The sequence below is a fragment of the Larus michahellis genome, chromosome 15 (genome assembly GCF_964199755.1).
Source record: "Larus michahellis chromosome 15, bLarMic1.1, whole genome shotgun sequence".
Taxonomy (NCBI): domain Eukaryota; kingdom Metazoa; phylum Chordata; class Aves; order Charadriiformes; family Laridae; genus Larus; species Larus michahellis.
In genome coordinates, this window is record NC_133910.1 from 7,866,094 (window position 1) to 7,888,294 (window position 22,201).

Consider the following 22,201-nt stretch of genomic DNA (forward strand, 5'->3'; position numbering starts at 1 on the left):
CCCATAAGCGTAGTTCTGTAACTTCTGCAGTGTCTAAGGAGATTTAAGCCTTTTTGTAGCACTTATCTGTTTATTGTGTTTCATTTTATTCAAAGAACGTTTCAAAACTTTGCATGACATGGATTACGCTACGGAAACAGTATGTAACACAGCTAACCAGCAAAGCATGCAACACTAGCAGGCTGTGTCATAAATTGCACTCATACCCCAAGAGTTATCTGAATATTTTCAGTCTATGCATTTCTTAATTATTTGTTCCAAACCGGTAGTTTTTCTGGAACTTAAGTTTCTTGTATGTAATGTGCCTTTAAGACAATGGACATCTCTTGATGAAACGATCAGAAACAGGGAGGAGAACAGTATTCAATAAGTCAACACCAAAAAAATCAAGAAGGTATAGATCAGGAGGTCATGACATTTTAGAACTTGTACAACAAGAAAAGACTTTTTAAAGGAAAAACCTTGTAATGATTTTAGTGTCCTTTCAAGCACTTAAAAAATCAGCTTCATTCATCTGAGTTTCAGCTCCGTATATCATTAAGGATGCATTAAGTGGTTTATGAATCTTGTATCTCTTTCAATGTCATAGTCTGCTTCTTGCAGCTGTACTCTGCTGAAGCTAGTGGGATATCCAGATTTAGATCCAGAATAGATCAATCCCATCTTCTGAGATAACGGTCACAGCAGCACGTAGTTCTGCTTAATCTTTAATAGGCACTTTCCTTTGAGAGCCTTCCCTTTTGATGGGCCAGTCTCAAATACTTAAGTGGCAATACTGTAGCATCAGTGGTTGAAGGCATTGCAGACAGGGAAAAATAACTCATCCCCTGGCAAGAGAGGTTGGTTCAGTATGGGGGGAGGATTACTTTGTCAAAAAGAATATATTTTTCAATGTAAAAGGCTCCATAAACCCAGATGTTATTCCAGCAAGGTTTGGTCTTTTATGTAGTATTTACATAATCACTTACACTCTGATAATACTGAGTATCCTCTTGCAGTTTTCAGTCTAATTCATACAGAGGAGTCAACAGAGCAGGGATGTGTGCTCGCAGGTTTGTAGTGCTCCTATTGGTTGGTTTTTTTTTTTTAGATTATCTCACTCCATTCAGGACTCTTGTAAAAGATCAACTAAATCCATGTAGATGATGTGAAAGTGGCAGTTCATACAATCACTGGCTGTGCAGGTGAGTTTCAGTTAAATTTTCCTTTTTAAGGTTTATTTAGGTATAAGATAGAAGCTTTGAAATAACATTCTTTTAGGAAAAAATGCAGTAGTGTTGGCTTGTGTCTTTCAAGAAGCAAATTAGAGAATTCTTTTTTTTCTTTAAACAGGTTTAGTGCAAATTTCTTTACAGATATTCACCAAGGCACTTTGATCATATCCCTTGCTGTTCTATGATCAGAAAAGTAGAAATTATGACCAGGTATTTCCCTGTAACAAAACAGGCCATCAGACTCCTAATGCTTCTTGTTTATGGTGATGTCCCAGCAGCCACATCTTGAAGGGTGTGCAATTTAGATATTAAATTCCTGTTGCAGAAATAGCATTATAATTCTTCATTACCCTATGATTTTTACTAAATAAAAGTATAGTCAGGAGCTTGGATTCTGGCAGATTCGTTGGAAGTACTGCTTACAAAAATTCCTATGCTAAAATTGTATGTTAATGTTTATATATAATCTTTTACTGCCTCAAGTTTGTCAACTGAACATGAAGACACTATCATGAGATCATGCTCTCGCAAAATAGAGCTGGCACAAATCTGGCAGTAAGAAAAATGGCAGTAAGAAAAAAAAAAAAAAAACACTCCCAAGAGTATCAGAAAAGTTGCTGTACTGTCACTGCAGGAAAAATGGCTGCCACAATGGACAAACATCTACAGTCCTCGCATGTTTTCAGCTTTCTTCCTGCTTTTCAAGATTTTTCTGCCTTGTCAAAGGAGAGTGATGTGGGCCAGAAATGGAAGTATATTCTGGAGTTCCTGATCAGAAAAATTCTTACTTGTCCACAACTCGGGCATAACACATTATGCACAAATATGTTGTTCCTGAAATCAAGGTATAAAACCACATTGGATTAATGTGCGCTCTGAAGGAGACCAGGCATGTGGCCTTCTGGGTAGTAAACAGAAAGTCAGCATCTGTTTCTTTTCCTCAATTCCAAAGAAAGGTACAAAGGAGCAAGTGTCCTGCTAAATGCATAGGCAATCCCTTCTCCTCTCCACAAATGTTAAGGTACATAAAGCCAAAGCTAGCAAAACCTGTGTGAGAGGGAAGTTTTGTAGAAGGTTTGTGGAGAAAAAGCTTTATGCCGAGCCTGAAGATCAATGGCTAGGACCACAATAGCAAGCTTAACAAAAAGCCCAGAACAACAAAAAACCCACCTTACTTTGTAGCAAATGATATTCTGTTGTTAATGGGGTCAGTGCAACGAACAGGAGATCCCAGCATCCTAAAATAAGGAGAAGGGAACATTCCCAGGCTTGTAAAGCATCTAATGGTCGGAGTGCCTGGGATAAGTACTGCAGTGCACTCTAACGAGACTGGATCTGCTCTGACTTAAGAACTTCTTTCTCCTCTTGCCAAAGTTCAATGGTGACGTTTTGCTGGAGCAGCAGAAAAATCTTCAGTCAAGTCTGAAAGATGCTGCGCTCTTCAGAAGACTAAACCAGCAAAAAGACTTGGTCTTACAGTAGTTCCATCATATAATAAACATTCCTTGCCTTTTCTGGAGAAGAACTACCTTCCTCACCAAGTGGATTTAGATAGTGGTAAGGACTGTCCTTTCTGTATTCCTTTACAGTAAGTTCCATAAAAATAATATTTCGGTCCTCTTTGAGGACAGGAAGGTGCACTTTGCATTGATGGGAAAAGATCAGTCAGTTCTACTTCGGTGTTTCCTCTCACCACAGAGGCTGATACCTGCAGATGACCAGTCTGTAATTTCTTGCTGAAGACACGTGGTAGATGCCCTCCTAGGTTCCAGGCAGGGTAAGATGTCCCCTCAATCATTTTCTGAGGAACTGGGAACTTCAGTGCATGAGGGATAGCCCCCTTTAATTGGGAGTTTTGCATCATGTTTGCCTCTTACAATTTGGATTTAGGAGTGGACTGGAGCAAGATCCTCATGTCTAGCAGTGCTTTCTCAAGATAATGTGACATGCGGGCTGCGTTTGTGTCAGCACAGCTGTTGAATGCTGAAATTGCAAAGTTGATGTGTTCATCCATAGGGTTGTAACAGATTCCGTAGCCATCTGGAACCACGGGACCAAAACACATCACACAGTCTGTCTTTGCTGGGACCTGTGGAGACAATGTGATTAAAAACTTCTAACCAGCTAGACGGAAATGCAGCCATCAAATGCTAACAGCTCTGTCAACAGTAGAAGAAACTGCCATCTCATGGAAACGCTCTAGAAGAGGGCCTTTTGGTCAGACCCACCTACCACCACACGCATGCTGGATTCTGCCATTTAGTAGCAATGTGTTTTCCTATGCATTTGCGAGGGAGTATTTCATTTCCCCAAGACAAGCTTGTAATAAGCCCCAGGCAGAACAGTATCAGTAAAAACCACAGCACAGCAGATGAACGTAAAGATATTCTGGCAGTTAACTTCAATATCCCTTGCAGGTAGACACCAAACACTTCTGGTGATCTTGGCCTTGGTTATGCTGGTGTTTTAAAGGGTTGAGGGGGACTGTGGCAGCTATAAGATCAGATCTGCAGCTTTATGGGATTGGCAGCACACTTAAATATTTTGTCCTCGAATGAAGATTAGTTCCTAACAGAAGGGAATGAAGGAGAAATGTGGAGAAGAAAGGCAACGGAAAGAAACAGAGCACGCGCTTCTCCCTTTGCTTAGATGAGTCCTACCTGGCTGGTTGAGAGATTGAAGTGCATCGCAACAGCATATGCTGTGTCCATGAACAGCTCAGGCATGCTCACGAGGTCCTCAATAGCTTGAAGCTTCAAGCCTAAGAGGTGGCGGTCTATTGCATTGCCCCTTATTGCCTGTAAGGAAGGAAGACTAGATGAAAGCTGTCTAGCAGGCAGGCAAGCAAGCAGAACTATTAATTTCTTTGGGTTAAAGAAAGAAGCACTTCAAAAAAAAAAAATCTTCAAATGTTTAATGTTAGAAGGAAACTAGATCCTGCCTTTAGGACCAATCATCAGTCTTGTTTGTAAGGACTGTTACGTTAAATACACAGTGGAAAGAACCTTATAGTTCCTGCCTATGGGCTCCCTCTGGTTTAAGGGGTCCTCATGCAACTTTGGCATTTATCAGTGACAGTGAGAACTAAGCTATTTTCATATTTCATTCTCTCCTTTCGGTAAGTCAGAAGGCACACTTAAACCACTAGCTAGACAGAAAACATTCAGTCTGTGGCGTAGAGCACTGTCAGATCAGAGTTAGACCTATGCAAAGGCACTGATAACAACATTGCTGTGCCAGCAGAGAAAGTCTCCTCTTTCACCAGAGCCCTCATTTGCTATGTAAAACCCCAAGTCTGGCTGCATAGAGGGCACTTACCATATCAGTGTATTCCCTGTGGGCCTGGGTAGCTCTCCTCAGCAAGTCTGCTTTCTCCTGGTCCTGAGAACACATAGATCTGTCTGTAAATTTTTCTGCAGAATGGAAAACCTCGTTTTGGCTGTTCCTCTAGGATGGAAGGCATATCTGCCTATATAGACATTGTGTGTCTATACTAGACTAATTTTTAGATTTACTAGATTTAACTTCTAAATCATTTTGTTTGGCTGTGTTACTTCATTCTGAATGGAGTTCTCCATCCATCAGTAGCAGAACTTAGTTTGTGTAGCTAAACAGACTTTTAGAAGGGACATACTTCTTTCTGGTGGGATTAGAAATGTCCACATTTTGTTTCCCAGGCTTTCAGTACATGTGAAAGGAAAGCCAAATGAAACCCAAGGTGTGTAACTCTATACTTAAAGCTGTGTTTTAGCTCAAGTTCATACTGGGTGCAGTTCTGCTTAGCTGAAACCAGCTGACGCAGGGTTAGCCAAATAAGCAGCTTTCCTCTTTTTCTGGAGTGGAGTCCTCTTACTCCACTTCTTTGAGATCCTCACCGATTTGTCAGGGCTGTCCATTGATTGCACAAACTTAAGAGAGTCTACAGAAGTGGAGCGGATGGTGTCTGTGCGGCCCAAGCGGAACATCCTTAGCGATGCACTCTCATACGTGGCACAGGCGTGGCCGTACATCCTGTAAGATGGAGAAGAAAGTCAGAGAGGTGAGGTTGTCCTGAGAGGAGTGGCCTCGTGTGAAGCAGAAAAACTAGGGGGAAGGGGAAGACTTCATGTGAGTCCCATTGACAGCTGACCTCTGATGCTTCCTTATGAGGATTGTACACACACGGAGGGATAAATCTCACCTGTTGCTTGGCAGCTGCCACAAGTGAGATCTGCTGTTCAGTCCCAGTGCATGGGGAAAACATGGGACTTAAGAAGCAGGCCGTAGCAGCCTGCAAGAGACTTGTCTCTGACACCTTTATCAAGCTTACATATTTGAGTCTGATGGTGAAGAGGTTAAGAAGCTACGTATTGGTGGTCTTACCTGTAATACGCCAGCTGCAAGGCCAGCTGGATAAAAGCATCAGGACTTATCTTCTCTGACTTGGGGAAGGTTTTCCCAAATTGATGAAAGACCATGACTTTGATATCCAGGTCTTCGACCATTCTGCAAGGAAAGAAAGAGGAAGTGTTCCTTTGCCTGTTGCTTGTTCTTGTAGCAAAAAGGTATGGACTTGCTTTCACAAGGCTCAGAGAGAACAGGCTATTGCATCTGACCTACATAGGGACAGACTGCTCCATCACACACAGATTTGTCTGGGCAGCACCACAGAGATGAGCTTTTTTGGCCACTGCTGAAAATCTTCACCAGGTTAGATGGGGGGGGGGGGTGTTTCTCAGTAAATGGGATGGATCAGTAATAACCCCTTTCCAGCACCTTTGACTTTATTACTGGCAGGTGGCTTTAGTGTGTTCTTCATCTAGGTTCAATGTGGTTGACCAAAGAAATCACTGGGAAAACTCCCTGAATGCAGTGGGGGAAGCCTCATTTAACTGACATGTTCCAAAGAGAGACATGAATTACTCCCTCAGTCACTCACCACACCTCTCCACTGCTTCATACTTACATGTTAAGGTTCTGCTTTGCCTTCTCTATGTCAGTCTTGATTTCTGGGGTGATGTTAAACCGCAGCTTTTTGGGCATTGGTAAAGGAATCATGGGCGATCTTATCATCTCAGGTTTCTTCCTGCATAGAGAAATGACTACGTTTAACCAGACCTTTAACATGAGGCTCAGCTAAGCACACCAGAGCCCAGGCAGAAATACACAGATCTTCCTTAACACCTTGTGACATTAGTCACAGGCTGAAAGATTCTTCATAGTGCCATCGTAGTGGTTTTTTGAAGGGTATGAATGAAATGTCTTCTGTGCCTTCTGCCTCAAAGAAACACCTCTCTGAGGCAAAAGTTCTGTTACCTCTGAACAGTGTGATTCCCTGAGGATGGAAGCAGCAGCAAAACTTATCAAAGTAGCTTGGCCACTCAGTTCTCTTCACGAATACAAGAACTGCAATACCTAATTAGCATACCACTGCCCTTTCTCCAGAACTAATTCCTAGGGGTTGAGCTGTGAAAAGGCATGTTCTTGGGGAGAGGATGGTTTAAAACCTATCTCCAAAGCTGAGGAAAAGCAGAGGAAGCAGGACTCACGTGTACTCCACGATGTGATCCAGAAGAGCAACAATGGGTGGGCCTTCTGAGGGAGCGTGCTCGTACACGAGACCACAAGAGCCATCTTCAGCGATGATGAACTAGGAGAGAAGCATGAGAAGACAGTGTTGAAGACAGACATCTAGTGTGTGAAGCAGGAGCTATCCAGAGATATTTTAGTATCTCACTATTCTGTAACAGAACGGACAGTGATCCTGTCCTTGTACACTAACACAAAGGTCTCGTTTAGCAGAACAGCAATGGAAGCCTTTCAGCAGGCCTACAAGATCTGATAGCACTGTTAGAGTTTAGCAAAATTAGCTGGATTAGTGTGCACCTGATAGATACATTGGTGTGATAGCACTCTGGCAATACAGCGTGGTCCAATGGTTTTGATGTACTTAGATGGACACATAATACAGGAGTAATATCACCATGTACTGGCTTTACCCTTACTTTTCAATTAGCTGGAACATCTAAGCTTTATCCCATCAATGAAGAGTTCTAAATAGGAACAAAATAGCTGAAAACACTATGAAGAGTTCATCAGATAGGAGAAGAATCTTTTAACGCACCATTGCTACTATTCACAAGCCAGGATATACAAACTAATGAAGGAGAAGCTCAAATAGCAGCTGCTGTTGAAGGCTCTTGACAAGATTGAATGGAGAAGAGATCAGAGGAATGCTGTGGGATGGCAGCTGATGTTTGGAAAAAAAAACAACCAAACCAAAACAAAAAAGCTTTTGGGCAGCTTCTGGCAGCAACAGAAAAAGTGAGAAGCCTTGGGGAGATACAAGGAACAGACCTCCCTACGTTTGGGCTGCCTCCAAGCAGACGAGGCACTGTTCACCGCAGGCAGAAAATTGATTTACAAGGAACACAAAGAATTGCTACACTGAATAAGCGTGGGTAGAGGCAGTAAAAGAAACACAAGTCCCTGAGGCAGGAATGAGTGCGTGTGGTGACTGCAAGGGAAACTGTAAGATCTCGTGCTGTCAGCCACCACGCCTTGTCTCCCCTATTTCTCCACTCTTGATATGAGGAAAAACTTTCTGCAAAAGTTTTCTGGGATTTCACAGACTTTTGTAGTTTCAGGAAAAAGCGTCTCATCCAGACCCATGCCTTCAGTATCTTTAGACCATCAGCACTTACTTGAAGGGTTTTGTCAAACCATCGGTTCCCACTGTTCCAGCGACTGCCTCCACCATGCAGCATCTGAGCGGCCACGCGGCTCTTGTAGATGTCCTCAGACACCCGTGGCATAGGTGCATCAAGGCAGACAGTGCAAATGCTCTTCTCAATTGTACGCACAGATTCCTTGTTGGTCTTATCTGGGAGAGAAACAAACAGCAAATAAGGAAGAGGAGTTGAAAAACTTGTATTTAATTGGAGGGAGATCAAAATTTGAAAGAGCAGATTTGAAGGACCCAGTGCTGGATTCCCATGGTACCTCAATGCAATACTGGTCATTTAGGGGCGTATATGGTTAGTAAAATTGTAGCCAGCTGGCTTGTTACAGATGTGAACATGCAGCATTCACCCTCCTTTTTTCATGTTTCTTACATCCTGCCCATTTGCAAGGCAACAAACTCTAGCATTTCAGGTCTAACAAACCAAGCTTCAGACTTCACCCATATGCCTTCCCAAACAGAAATAACAATACTTTGCAATGAAATCAAGTTGCTTCTTTGAGGCAGAAAGCTCACGTTATTTGTCCAGAATAAGCTTCCAAAGGAAAGAATTGAGCACAGCACAGAGGCGAGGTTGGTAGTTCAAGCATTTGTGGTCTTTGTTAGCACTTGCATATTAGGGACTCTACAGACCTTTCATGAGGTTATTGTAGGCTTTTGCCCAGCTGTTTCGGTGGTTGGTGGTGAGGATCCCAATAGGTTCTTTGTTTGTTTGGAGGGAGGTGTTCCATATCTTCTCCAGCTGAATGAAGAGCTGGTCAGTCGTAAGGGGACTTCCATCACTGTTGTAAACATCCAGCTCAAAGAACTGAAGGTGAGAAGAGCGGACAAGAATAGAGACAGAATGTGAGAGAAGATCTTTGTTGTCCAGCCCCAGAAACAAGGAACAGCCACTTTGAGGCGGTAAGACCTGACTTAAGAACTCAGCTTGTAAGCAGACCTTTGAAGGATGCTCAGAATTGAGAGACCCAAGTCCAACATCCCTTGTGGGGCATAAATACAGTCCAGGTTTTAAGAAGCTCAGAAACCATGGTAACGAGGGCCAAAACATATGAGGAATTGCTATTTCTGAGACTTGGCTGTGGTGGTAGATTTGTTATCCAATTTCCACTTGCAATTTCCAATTCCAGACATGATCTCTGGACTTTGAGAGACAGGAATTGCAGGGCCAAGAAACAGAACAAGAGGGTTTTTCTGCCTCGTAGTCTGTTGCTCATACACAGCAATCCCAGCAGTTGGCCAGTTAAGGCCAAAGGGGATAAAGGAAGAAGGAACGAGTTCCTGGTGAGGTAAACCTTGTGGGCAGAGACTTGCTGTTCCCTTTCCTCTGGACCACAACTAGCTGAGAGGGACACCTGCATCTCAACAAACCTTGAAAGCTCAGGAGCTGCCATACCTGGAAGTTGTGAACCACTGTGATGTGTCTGGACTGCTTTTTGCCTTTGGCATAGTTGACAATGGAGTCCCGCTTGGGCCCGGGAATGCGGCAGGATGAGAGGATCTGGTAGTACTGGTTCATGCAGAGGGGCTTCCCACCCAGGTACTCCACTGGGAGGGTCTCACTGGAGACACAGCAAGGTAAGGAGGAAGGGGGAGAGAAAACAGATCAGTGAGAAGGCATTTGCTCCTCACACAAGACAGGCATGGGCTCAGCCATGCGGCTGCTGTCACTCACTCCAGCAAGACGTAAACATATTGGTGCTGGTGGTATAAAAAAGGGGCCGTCCTTCACTATTCTGACCAGCTTTCTTAGTAGGAGCTACAAAAAATATCTATCTGCTGGCCTTTCATTTGGGATGGAGAAAAACACTATCCTCTCTAACACCAGAGAAATAGATCTCTCGACCTACTATGTAGCTTAGGATACACTGTGGTGTCTGTAGAGAAGAATCCAGGGCACAATGTACTGGGAAATGTGGTGTTTCCAGTGAAATGGCAGAAAGAGCTTTTCAGCTATAATTTTGAGTGGTGAGTATCTGTGACTCATGGACTCGACTGGGACTCAGTCAATCACTTGAGCAGTCATATTCCACCTACCCTTCTCATGGCTGGCCCTGAGCCTTGTCTGAATTTGGATGTAAAAGTGTGAGGTTGGTAATGTGTTGGTAAACGTATTTTTAGAACATAAACAAGGCATGCTCAGCAGAGGTTGGCTGGTGATCAGTACAATAAGAGTAGGGAAGAATAAATTTCTCTAGAGCTCATCCCATCTAGCTGGGAGATGAGAAACACCAGAAATGCAAAACAAGAGAAACAAATTCCTGCTGCCTGAGCTGTAACTTCTTCTGTGGGCAAACAAAAGTATGCAGCTCCACAGGACTGTCAGTCAGGTTCCCTCCTTCTAAGCACGTATGTGTGCCAATGAAAGCATTAAGATAAACAAAGAACACGAAGAAAGAAAAGTAAATTTGCTTTTTTCCAGTAGTGGTGACCTTGGCAGCAAGTGGTGATGTTGACTACAATATCTTTTTTCAAATACTGTCACCTCTTGCCTTTCTATTTGGAAGGGAGATTTATTGACTAGACTCAACCTTTCTATGACAGCAAGGAACACGTGAGAGATCAGGAGGGTCGCTAACTCACTTGTCAATCATGGCCTTGAAATCCAGGATGCCCTCGATCAGCCTGGCAGCAAACCTGGAAAAATATCAAATGTAACAAATTGAGATTCAAAGACACGACATCTGGGGCTGAGGAACTAGCTGTGGAGCGCTAGCAGAGCTTCTCTCCAATTCAGCCTTTCTGCCAAGCCCCTGTTGTGCTCATCTCTGGTGAGTTGATATGGCCAGTCTGGGTTGTGATTTGAGATTGCTGGATAGTTCTATCGTGTGGCACTTTTTTCTGTATCTTACTGTATCACCAAGGAACTCTGGAAAACTTTCAAGAAAGCAGGGTTCAGTCCAGATGCATAAATGACCCTTTAACAGCAGCACTTTTTACTGATGTGTTGTGATTTTATCACATCTTAGTGCCAAGTCTAGCATTAAAACAACGCTGAGAAAAGGGGATTTCTGCCCTTCCCTGGCCATGTGCCACCTCTGAGTTTCAAGCCAAGGCGCGGCTGTATCTCCCTGCATCCAAGACTCACCACTGCTGACTTGGTTCCTACCCGATGAATGTTCTGCTGCTAATGCATCTCTTAAGAGCATTCCTCTGGCATTGAGGGATCTGAAACAAATGCAGGCATGCTGCATGCTGACACCGAGGTGTTGTGTTTACCAGGATCAACGTAAACACCGCCAATGCCAATTCCTAGCGGGGAGGGAGGCTGTGACACGCCACATCAAACTGCTTCGCTTGGGAGTGACAGGTTGGCCTACTCTGACCTGGGAGCTCCCACCCACGCGTGGGAGGAAGGAGGCAGGAGGTCACTGTGACAAGAGGCTGCAGTCAGCTGGGCTTCAAAGGCTCTAGAGTGGCGTGAGCATTTGGCATTTGCAGGCAGCGTCATCTAGATCTGCTCAGCCTGCCCATCCCTAGTAAAGATCACAGGATGCAACTTAAGAACGTAAGGGCTGTTAAACAAATAAGGCACCCTGCAAAGCAGTTTTCAGTGAAAATTTCCCAGCTTTATTGCAAAACCTGAGGTAGTAAAACAGCTGGGAAACAACAGCGAGTGAGCCTGTGCTCCTTTCCAGGGAGCAAACACGCTGGGAGCAGAGATACAGCTTGAGGGGGCGTTGGGGGAAGAGTTTAGCTGACTTAGTTTCGGCCAGCAATGTTGCCAGAGATTAAGGAATGGAGAACTCCACTTTCTAAACTTGCCTTCTGGTTTCTAAAGCTTTAGTCTCAACCCATGCTGTCAGACTTCTTTCTGCAGCCACAGACTATACAAACACACATGTAAATTGTGTTTTACATGAGAGCCCAGATTCTCACGCAGCTGCTCGTTTCCACTGGTTGGGGCACTGGTAGTGCTCCAGATCTTATCTTCTATTTGGATAACTTAAGAGTGAATAATAGGAGAAAGAGCTTTCAAAGATGTTTGTCTAGTCTTGCGCTGTCCCTGTGAGGCTCACCCTCTGCACCCCTGCTCAGGTGTATCCAAGGGAGTGGAAGGGAGGATTTGTTCTGAGCCTCGCTGCTCCCCTGGCTGGTACTTTTGCTCTGCCAGAGCAGTGATGACTGGTAACTGTGGCGAAGGTAACCCTGTATAAAGGTCAATATTAAAGTGTTGCAGGTGGATTTAACACACTCATAGTGGTGGTTAAAAATTAAAGGGAGACCACAAGGAAGGGAGGACAAGGCAGGGTTTGATTGCAAGAAAAGCTTGCAGAAGTGGTCACTGTTAAGTTGCCCAAACCATAAATCACAAGTGAAACGACACAACAGGGGACAGTCCCCTGCAGGAACAGACTGAATGACAGTCCCTGCAGCAGGTTCCTCCATCCCTTTAAACTAGCAGACTCCAGAAGCCTTTCTGGTTGGTCTCCCTTACATGCCTGGGCTACTTTTTATGCCTCCTTTAACTGCACATACAATCTTAGTCCCTTTTAGTCTTCAGTGTGTCAGATGTATCCTCACAATACCTCCAGCCAGTGATTTGGCCACCTTGCAGTGAAGATCTGTGCTAGAGCCAGGACAAAACCCTAGGGTTTTAGTGCCTATTTAGTACCTGAACCACTGGAGTCTTTGGTTTTACACCTTGATGAAATATTCAGTTTGGTGCAACCAGGAGTCTCCTTACAGCCTGGCAGCCTTTCCATATCTGCACAGCCCTCTTGCACAGCACAGACAGCTATCAAACTTGGGGACCACATGATAATTACTCTCTTTCCCAGTCAGCGTGAACACCCTCCTGTCTGTCCAGCAGAGATAGCTCATCCCATCTGAAACCTAAGGGAAGGCAGAAAAGGACTTTACCTGAGCTGACCTTGCCGATCCAGAAAATCCTGCTTGGGTAAAACCACACCTGGGCTGGAGTGGACCACAACCGGCAGGCGATACTCCAGGTAAGCTGTCTTCAGCCACCAGTCTGAGAGCTGGGACGGAGAAAGGCAACATGCAGGCATGGCATCTGCTGCTGTTTGACCCAAGCCCGGCTTAACGGTCTTGGCATCCTGCCCCCAGCTCTGTCCCACACGTTGCAAACAAATGGTTTGGGTTTTATGCTTTGCATGTGGAAGGGTAGAGGGGAATTTGAGCAAGGCAGTGGGGCCCTTGGTGCGGGGCTCGATCAGAGGGTTTCCTTTAACTTCTCGGGGCAGCTGTGTGATGCTAACAAGTTAGAGGCTTCAGCAGCCACAGATGAGGTCAGCGACTCTCTGTTCTGCTGTAAATCTCTCTGCTCACACAAGTCCTGGTGAGGAGCTTGCACAACTCAGAGAGGTCAGCAGTAAATTGGTCATTAAGGTGATGACATAAAAACACAGGTGCCAGTGGATGCAGCCAGGACATTGGAGAGGTGTGCATCAGACCTCCACCCTCCCTAACCAGAGCCTGGGGACAGAGTCCCGACCTACCCAGTTCTCCATTTTCTTGGCTCTTCTCTCCAGGCCTTTCTGCAGCCTCTCCCCAACGCCTCCAGGCTTGCGGAACTCAGCCACCAGCTCCTGCGTGTGGTTCAGCTCCTCCTCGCTGATGATGGGCTGCAGAGCCAGCAGGTAGCGGTCCAGCGTTTGCTGGAGCGGCGGCACGGGGAGATGTGGCAGTGCTTCCTGATGAAGTTGGAATCTGCCTGGGATCTTGCCTAAAGCTGTTGGCTTCAGCAGGCCGTAGGGCCTGGCCTGCAAAGCACAGAGCAAATGTCGAGACAAAACTTTCCCCCAATGTGCATGAGGTAGCAAATTATCTGAATCTGGGAGTCTCCATCCCAACCTCTCTGAGGGCACACAAGTGTCTCAGCATGGGAGCAGAGCACACAAAATGCAAACGCAAGGCGCAGGTCTACTGATTACACGCAAGAGACAGTTGTAGGCCATCCAAAAAGCTGCAAAAAAGAAACTTGATCTCCCAAGATACTGATTCTCAGCTTATCAAGCAAATGCTGCCAGGGTAATGATACATCTCCAACTCTCTGGCCACCTTCCAGCTGAGTCTCCATGTGTTCAACAAAGTCAAACCCTTCCATCCCATGGTAAGTGGGAAGAAAGTAAGTCGTGAAAGAAATACTCGTCTTACGTACTGTCAGAAACTGTTTCATTACGCCTTACAGCAGTGTAAGGCTAGAAAGTTAAGCAGAACCCTTGTGCCAAATCAAACTACCCTTTGGCCTTTGAGAAGGCAGAATTTAGATAAGTTCGGGGCAGGATTATAAAATGCCTCTTCTCTGACTGGCCAGGGATCATACATCACCAGCAATGATCAGGGAAGGACTGTCCGTGATGTGCAGGCTTTGGGGCAATGCGCCTTTATGCTGGTGAACCTCCCAGTTACTGGAGGACCCAGATATATTAAGAGAACCTCTATCCAGTTGTACCAGTATGGGACTGGCCAAATCATGGGAGCCTTTGGAGATGGAACAGGCAGAGCTGTTCAGGAAATTGTGGATGATGCCAACAGGCTCCTGGGATCTGACGGGGTCATGTGGGAGTGAAAACCTTAGAAAGCACTGTAACGATTTCTCTGTGTAGAGAAATGAAACGGAGCAAACCCAATCGCTAACCAGGAAATGAACTTGCTGGTTTTCCCCTAAAGAATAGCAACATCCTCTTAGATGAGCAGGGTTGGACATCCATCAGCTTGGAGATGTTTAAATTGCACTCTAAAGGTTTTCAGTTCCCTCTGCTCCTCCCCCTCTATTGGATTTACTGAATCAGACACTCTCCTACGGGACTCTGGACTTTGCATCCTCAGTGCACTGAGGATGCAAAGCCAGTGAGAACATGCCCTTTGATTTCCAAGACAAAGAGAAAATAGCTGTCCCCCCACCTCCTCCCAGGAGTTAAGCACAGAAAAGAAGAAAGAAAGAGCTAAATCTGCAAGGTGACAAAGCCTCTGCATGGTGCTGAGCCCCTGGAGGAAATGCTCTGTGCTCTTTAGAGGACGTGGCAAGAACTATGGGATCAAGGTTTGGAGAAGAAATGTTAAAAATAAGAGAAGGGGGACTTACTGAAGCATGAAAGGGGAGTGGGGCCAGGAAGAAATGAAGGGTGTTAATTGTGGCAGTGTGGACATACTGTACCTTCTCTGCTTGCTGCTGCTTCCTATCCATGGCTGGTAGGACAGAAAAGATCGTAAACCTCTCCCTCGGCCTGTCTCGGTTTCCTCTTCCACCTGACAATGTGCTGCCCATGCAGGGCGTCACCTTATTAGCAAACTGCCACATGACTGCTCTGATCAGAGTGCTCAAGGCCAGGCTCAGGCCCAGGAGAGGCTGGGGGTAATCAGACCATCTGGTTGCATCAACTGCCATGAAGGCACCTTTCTGGGAAGCTCTCCCGGGGCCGCTGACCCTCAGCCCTGTGTTGCCCAGTCGGTGCTTGCTAATCAATACCATGTGGGCAGAGACTCAGATCAATAGCTCTGGGCCTCCAGCCATGGCAGAAATGAAGGTGCTGGGGACATCGTTCCCTCAGTGTTTGCCTGGACTGTGAAACTACAGTGGCTGTTGCGAGAGAAGCCTGAACATCAGGCAGGAGAGGCCCCATTTTACGTCCTGGAAGCAGGGACACTGTAGGCTGTCACCAGATGGGACGAGCTGCAGAGAGGACTTATGTGGGTGATGGGGAATTTAGTCCCTTTGCTCAGGCAAAGGTGGCCAGAGGGTGTCAAATGAGGAAAGCTCTCCAGCAGGAACTGGACCGTGACCCGGCATCTCTGTGGGTGATGGCAGGATTAGTTGGAGATGGGAACAAATTCAGTTTGAGGCTAAAGGCAGTATCTTAACTGCCCTCATGCCCCATGCGTGTGTGGTCATTATTGCAAGCTGAGACTTTGGGGAGTTCTTGGTTATCAACCCTTAAAAAAAAGAAAAAATAGGTATCTCCAAAGCAGGGCAACAGCAGCACTGTGCAGTCAGAAGGAATATCACCCCCTCCTTCGTGTCTGTCTCATTCATTGAGGGGCAGACAAGCACAGTCTTCTACACAGCTAAGATCAAGTATGATGATTCCAAACAAACACTTTCAGATTTTCCCTGGGGTTAGAGGGAAAATCCCAAACCAAATTATTTTAAAACATTGCACGTTAAAATGTGGCGTGGATTTGTATCTTTTCTCTTTTATGTCCTCTGCTTGTTTGGTTTGAGGTCAAACTCAAGCGTTTGGTGGGAGGAGGAATAGTGATCGCAGCTGAACAGAGGAGGCAGCTGGCAGCAAATAGAGCAAACAGTCCACCTTTCCCCACAAGCAACAGGGAAAACGAACACCAGCAGAGCAGGGGGCGTGCAGACATGGCCAGCTCGTGGGCTGGCATTGCTCCCAAGCCACGTTCCAATGCGGCAGATGACCTTTTCCAGAGCCTTCAAAGCTGGTGGGAAATCCACCTGCAGCCCAAGGCTGGGGAGCAGGAGGAATTTCAGAGCAGTGTCTGATTCCCAGCACAGCCACAACATACAGTATCAGATGACAGAGGTTTGTCTTTTTCTTTTATTTTTAAATCAGAAGCTGGAGCCCCCCCCAAGCCCAGAGACAACCAGCCCTGCCTGGCCTCTCAGAAAGTGTCTCCGTGAGTGAATCCATCATGTAGCCGCTGTCAACTTGCTCTGCCTCCTCCTCCCCCGGGATCTGTCAGTGTTTGCGATAAACAGTTGCTAAGCCCAGGCGTGGGGCTGACAGCTCTGCCGTGTGTGTAGCCTTCCCCCTGCTTGCAGGGAAAGCCGTGTTTTAAAGGTGAAGCCTGCAGCCACAGATAGCTGCTCCTCAGGCTTCCCTTGCCCCTGACCAGCCACGGACACCATCTGCCCTCCCTGCTGTCGTTCAGCCCCAAGCCCTCCATGGATGATAGCTCTGGTGAATGCTCCACCGCCCCGTGCTGTCCCAAGGCACGTGAAGAAACCAAGCCAGCCTGGAGGATGGATCACCTCCAGCAGCGTCCCTGCCTGCCACCCGGTATGAGGAGCGCTCTCACAGCTCCCTGACAGCGGCCAAGCCCCTTCCACCCCTCCTCACACCCGGAGCCCTCGTCCCAGGGACACAGATGCCTGCAGCGGACCTCAATCGCCGCCCTCATGGCCCGAGCCAAGGAGGCCACGCTTCTCCCCCAGGGTCAGGGAGCCACGCCGGACCCAGACACCAGCAGTGCCGCCCATCGGGGCAGGGTGGGCCTCTGTGCTGGGGCCTTGCAGAGCCATCTCCTCCCTTGCCCCTCCTAAATGCCTCTAAGCCGGCGGAGGCCCCTGCAGCACAACCGGCCCGTGTCACCCGGTCCGGCGGGGCGGTGGCCCGGGCCCTTGCCCGTTGTCGAGGCCCGGGACTGGCCGGGCGCCCTGTGCCACCTGCCCGGCATGGGGAAGCCCCCGGGGCCAGCCCCGTCCCTCCTGGGCCGCTGTCACCCCTCTGGCGGGTGGCGCGGCCCGGGCGCCATCTCACGCCCCCCCCCCCAGCGCCGCGTCCCGTCCCGGGCCCGCGGGATGTTCCTCCCCTCGGTGTCCCCGCGGCGCCCCTCGCCCTCGGAGCGCGGCTGGCACTTACCACGGCCCTCGCCATGAAAGCCAGCATGGCTCCGCGCCTGCCCGCGGCCCCGGCCGCCGCCCGCCGCAAGGACACCGGCGACACCGGGCGCCGCCGCCCCGCCGCCCCACTCAGCCGCCAGGGGGCGGGGCCGCCCCGACGCCATCTTGGAACGGGGCGAAGCCCGCGCCGCCATTTTGAGGAAGGGCAAGATCCGGCTGTGAGGGGAGGGAGCGCCGCGGCCGGTGTCGGAGAGGGGATGTGTCTCCTCTCTCAGCTGCGTGTTCCAGGATTTGGTGAGGAGAGTCCTCCTGCCCGCCAAGGCGCACCTCCTCTCCCCTCCACGCACACCCACTCCTCACGGCGCCGCAGCGCCCCGCACAAACATGGCCGCCCTGCCGCCCTGTCTGGGCAGAGGAGGCCGTGCCCCGTACAAACATGGCGGCGTGGGCCACGACGGTGGCTGGGAAGGGCCACGCCGTCGGCTGACAGCGCCGGGAGCGACAGGACCGGGCGGCGTGCCCTGCTCAAAGATGGCCGCCGGCGACTTCGGCGTGTCCGGAGGTGAGAGGTGAGGGGTGGCGGCAGCGGTGGCCGCGCTCCGGGAAGATGGCAGAGAGCGAGCGGCCAGCAGGTGAGAGGCGGCCGGGCGGCTCCGGGGCCTTCTGGGTTGGGGGCTGCGCTTGGGGCCCGTAAGGGGCGTATTCGGGGCCGGGGTGTGCTGGGAGGTCTCACTCTGCACGGGGGGCCGGGGGCGCCGGGTCCTGGGCTGTGGGGGGCTGCGCCGGCAGCGGCCGCCCGGGCCTGTGGTGAGGGTGAGGAGGGAAGAGGCTTTGCTGAGGATACGAAGGGGCCCCGGAGCCCCCCAGCCCTCGGCCGGGTGAGGCGGGGAGCCTGGGCTCCATCGGCCACCCGGCCCCGCTCGGGGCTGAGGCCTGCCGTGCCGTGAGCTGCCGGCAGGGCCGGGCCTGGGCCCCCCGGAACGGTGGGGGCTGAGGGGGGTCCCGCGGGGGCTGCACCCCCAGCAGGGTTGGGGGACGGGACGGGGCAGGGGGATCCTCTGTCCCCTGAGGGCTGACAGGGTGCGCGGGTCCCTCCTGTGCACCCCGGGGCGAGGCGGTCGGGGTTTGGGCTGTCGCTGGAGCAGCCGGCGTCGGGGCGTTCTGTTGTCTGTGCCCTTTTTCTGTGACTCCCTTTCCCGTCGCTGAAACGGGTGGTGTTTGCCAGTGTGGAAAGTCCCTCTCTTGGCTGAGTTTGATTTCCCCTCCCCACACCGTGAGAGTGTCTCCTTTGTCCAAGTCGCTTCTCGTCATAAAACAAACCCATTCTGCTCCTGTCTCCATCTTATCATTGGTTTTGGACTTTTGCTTTTGTATTCATTTTATAATATTGTAATCGCTGCAGACCTCGCTGTGTTTCCTTCCTTGAGTATCTCTGCTCTCCTCCCCATGAGGAAATGCACAAAGTTCGTGTCAGAAGAAGTGGTGGTTGAGAATGCAGAGATGAAACAAATTCTGTGATAAGACAGATAAGAACACCTGGATCCCCTCGGTCCAGGACACTGCCCTGGCTGCTTCACTGGCCTTTACGTGTCATCGGTATTAATGGGCAAATCAGTGTTTGCCTTTTTGCACGCCTGCTCTGGAGTTTTTAATTGTTTGCATGTTACAAGTTATTTTAAAATAAGAGCTCTATCACGGTGGTGCTAGTCATTGAGAGTTGTGTGCTGAATTTTCAGAAGAGAGGCATGCGTGTCTTTCATTTAAATTCCTCTTGTGTTGTTCCTCTCATCCTTGTACCTGGGAGTTTTACCATAACTTACGCAGAGGCATGAACCAAGCCCTGTAACACCCTGGGCAGATGATGAGACTGCATTTGTTCTGTAGGCAGGGGACTTGAAAGGCAGAGAACTTAAATGACTTTCTAAGGTTGACAAGTCTATAGCAGCCTCTGCGTGGTTGCTGGGACTTTGGATTCCTTTTTCCCTGGTCTGCCTGCTAGACAGCACTGCTCTGCTGCAGAAAAAGCTGCTGACGCTTCTGGGTAGTATTTCCTATGTAAATGCAGCTAATAATATTTTAAGGAGTTGGAGTTTGGTGGTGTATGTTAGGGAGTCAGTGCCTGAGCTTGCTGTAGTACGGAGAGCAGTTGCCGAAGTGTTGCCAGGGTGGCTGGTGCTGAAAAAATGCCTTCAGATTTTCTAGGATTAAAAAGATGAACTGGGTGACTCTAACAGAATTCATAAATTCACATTAGCACCCTGTTTCTTTAACAGTTGTCTCTGCTGCACTGCCTCTTACTAGTAAAAGTCGCACTTATAGGAGCGTAATGCAAATCACCTCTAACCTTGTGGAGCATTTCTGGCTCTGCAGTGTCCTGGTGCGGGACTGCCGGCTGAGAGCAGAGCCCTGGAGAGTGCGGAAGGAGTGACCCTTACCGCAGGGCTAGGTCCTTGGTTCAGATGCCCAGAGGAAGAGCTTGATCTAATACATTAACAGTTTGCGTTTCCATTAAATACTACATCCTGGGCTCTGAGAGTGCTTTAAAATTAAATGATCTTCATAGCTTCCACCTGGAAGAGGCTGTGTCCCGGCATCCTCCAAGCCCCCGCGCTGTCTGGACAGAGGTCTGCGGCTCTGGACTGCCATCTATTGAACTGCTCCAGCTTTATCTTCGCAGAAGTTGTCATTCTGCAAAGATAAAGAATGCAGTTCAGGCTTAGCACCCTAAAAACAAGGCACAGGTAGTTTATTAGGAGAGCTCAGTGCTTCAGCATGACCTGAGGCTTGTCTTCACTAGACAGAAGTAATTAAACTAGCTGGATGTTGCCTTTCTTAGCTCCTGCACCAGCCTCTCTGTCTGGGTGGGCAGTGTATCTTTAGTGGTGAAAACAAACATAATGCCACTTGCTGAAGCCTTGCAGTGTCCTTAGAAGTGTGTTATTCGGGGATGGAGAGGATATTCTTTGGTGAGGAGAACTTGGTGAGATAATGGTGCAAGCTCGGATGGATTTGTTTGCTTTCTGTCTCCTGAGAAATGAATGTCGATTTCTAAGGAAGGAAGATAGAGGATTTCTTCTTCTCCATGGCCTCTATTTTACCTCTTTTTTGCATCTCCTAGGTGCCTCTGAGGAGGTGGCTCCTCCCCTCCAGCAGAGCTTCATGATCCCCAAAAAGGAGATAAACATGGTTTCCGACATGGCCAAGTGGAAGCGCTCTCAGGTATGTCTCTGAGGTCAGGGAAAACTGGTAAGTGCTTATTATGCTTCAGTGACAGCCAGGTCTAGTCTGGGAACAGCCACAAGGTAAAGCAGGTTTGGGCAAGTAATGGGGAATTAATTGATTTGTGTTTTAAAGCAGAAGAGTCACTGCCTGTTGGTAGGAAAACGACTTGGCAGTGAGGTGTGGAGTCTGGCAGCCAAATGCTCTGACAAAGGAGTGAGCCAGGGAGAGCCCGGACGTTGAGGGAGACCAAAGATGCTTAAAAATTATTAGGGCTCCCTCCCAACAAGCTAGACAAGAAGCTGGTAACTATTTCATCCTACCTAGCCCGTATATTATATCAAAACTTGATTTACCCAGTGCTGTTTGAACTCAGCTTGAACGTGGTCCTGCTGCCTGGCCCTCTAGTAGCATCAGGCTGGGTTGGTTCCTGGGGCCTTCCCACCTTGCTGTACTGGAAAGGGCTCCAGAGCCAAGGCCTTCAATTTCTTGGATAATTTTTGTTTACAGTTTGTGTGGAGCTGGTGGAACAGGCAGGTTCTCCCCTCTCTGCCTTTGAGGGATTGTTAGCCCAGGCTTGTCCCACCTATTAGGAGCAAGTTCTTGCTTGCTGACTGATCTGTGATGTCTTAAGAGAAGCTTAAGTTATAGTCAGGTCTCAGACAAACCTCTGAGTGCAGCTTCCTTTGTTAAGTCTCCTGGGTTTAAGGAATTGCTCCTGGTCAGGATTTCTGTGCAAGAGGGGCCCGAGGAGAAAGAGGGGACAGCGTGCTAGTCTGGTGTTTTCAAAGGCTTAGGGCCATGGAGCTGCACTGGATATAATGCTTCAAAAGCAGCAAATTTAAAAAGAAGAGCTGTGAGGAGCCTGGGCTCTCTCCAATTTCTCCATCATGCATGAGTATGGGAGAAGAGTAGGAGAAGGAAGAGGGAGATAATGGCGTAGGTCTGGGAGAAGGAGTGCAGAGCAGGATGTCTGGGTACAACTGAGACTCTGCACAGCCAAGGAGTTTGAGTTTGACCTGATAGGTGGCAGGGAGCTTGAGGAAAGGATTTTGGGGGCAGCGCAAGCTTTTTTAGGATTCTTTGTGTAATTTTTACAGCAATGCAGAGTTCTTAGCACAATCACCATCTGCCTCTGAGGTCTGCCAAAAATAGCTGTAGCCTCTCAGCAAGCCCTGCACCCTGGGTGTCTCCAAGAAAGCAGTCCTGTGTGTTGGGAAAGGTTCCCTTGATGTGCAGGAGTGCTCCCATGCCACATTGCTTGCTCAGACAGACCGTGGCTATTCACTAACGCCCTGCTCTCTCGTCGGGTGTGTTTGCAGGCATACGCAGATTACATGGGCTTCATCCTCACTCTGAATGAAGGTGTCAGGGGCAAGAAGCTGACCTGCGAATACAAAGTTTCAGAGGTAGGAGTAGAGTTTGGATCCCCTTGTTTCTCCTTTTTTGCCTTTCTTTTTTTTTTTTTTTTTTTTTTGGGCTCTGTGGTGAATA

At 48.3% G+C, this 22,201-nt stretch overlaps 2 protein-coding genes across 4 annotated transcripts in view; one reads left to right on the top strand and one right to left on the bottom strand.

Annotated features, from left to right (window-relative positions):
* Positions 1 to 62: 62 nt before the first annotated feature.
* CRAT (carnitine O-acetyltransferase) lies at positions 63 to 17,634 on the bottom strand. Its single transcript, XM_074608546.1, has 14 exons — positions 17,508 to 17,634; positions 13,398 to 13,661; positions 12,799 to 12,917; positions 10,519 to 10,572; positions 9,332 to 9,497; positions 8,569 to 8,743; positions 7,898 to 8,076; positions 6,743 to 6,843; positions 6,160 to 6,279; positions 5,577 to 5,699; positions 5,090 to 5,225; positions 4,533 to 4,595; positions 3,875 to 4,012; positions 63 to 3,303 (listed from the first exon to the last, which is right to left on the bottom strand). The coding sequence occupies exons 1-14, from the start codon at positions 17,532 to 17,534 to the stop codon at positions 3,088 to 3,090; spliced, it is 1,881 nt and encodes a 626-aa protein (XP_074464647.1). The 5' UTR covers positions 17,535 to 17,634; the 3' UTR covers positions 63 to 3,087.
* Positions 17,635 to 17,733: 99 nt separating this feature from the next.
* PTPA (protein phosphatase 2 phosphatase activator) overlaps positions 17,734 to 22,201 on the top strand; it is a 28,367-nt gene continuing 23,899 nt past the window's right edge. For all 3 annotated transcript variants that reach the window (XR_012590021.1, XM_074608548.1, XM_074608547.1), the window contains exons 1-3: positions 17,734 to 18,120; positions 20,607 to 20,707; positions 22,030 to 22,116. Coding sequence is in view for 2 of the 3 variants with exons in the window: in XM_074608548.1 (XP_074464649.1) it covers positions 18,096 to 18,120; positions 20,607 to 20,707; positions 22,030 to 22,116 (213 nt within the window). In the remaining variant the exon portion in view is untranslated. The remainder of the gene's footprint in view (positions 18,121 to 20,606; positions 20,708 to 22,029; positions 22,117 to 22,201) is intronic.

What these genes read in the sequence shown, in the direction of transcription:
- CRAT (XM_074608546.1), bottom strand. Translation starts at nt 17,534, where the DNA reads ATGCTGGCTTTCATGGCGAGGGCCGTG. An exon ending in CCAAGAAAATGGAGAACTGG is followed by an intron (nt 12,918 to 13,397) that starts GTAGGTCGGGAC and finishes TCTCCGTCCCAG; the next exon opens with CTCTCAGACTGGTGGCTGAA. An exon ending in TGGACAGCCCTGACAAATCG is followed by an intron (nt 4,596 to 5,089) that starts GTGAGGATCTCA and finishes ATGTGTTCTCAG; the next exon opens with GACCAGGAGAAAGCAGACTT.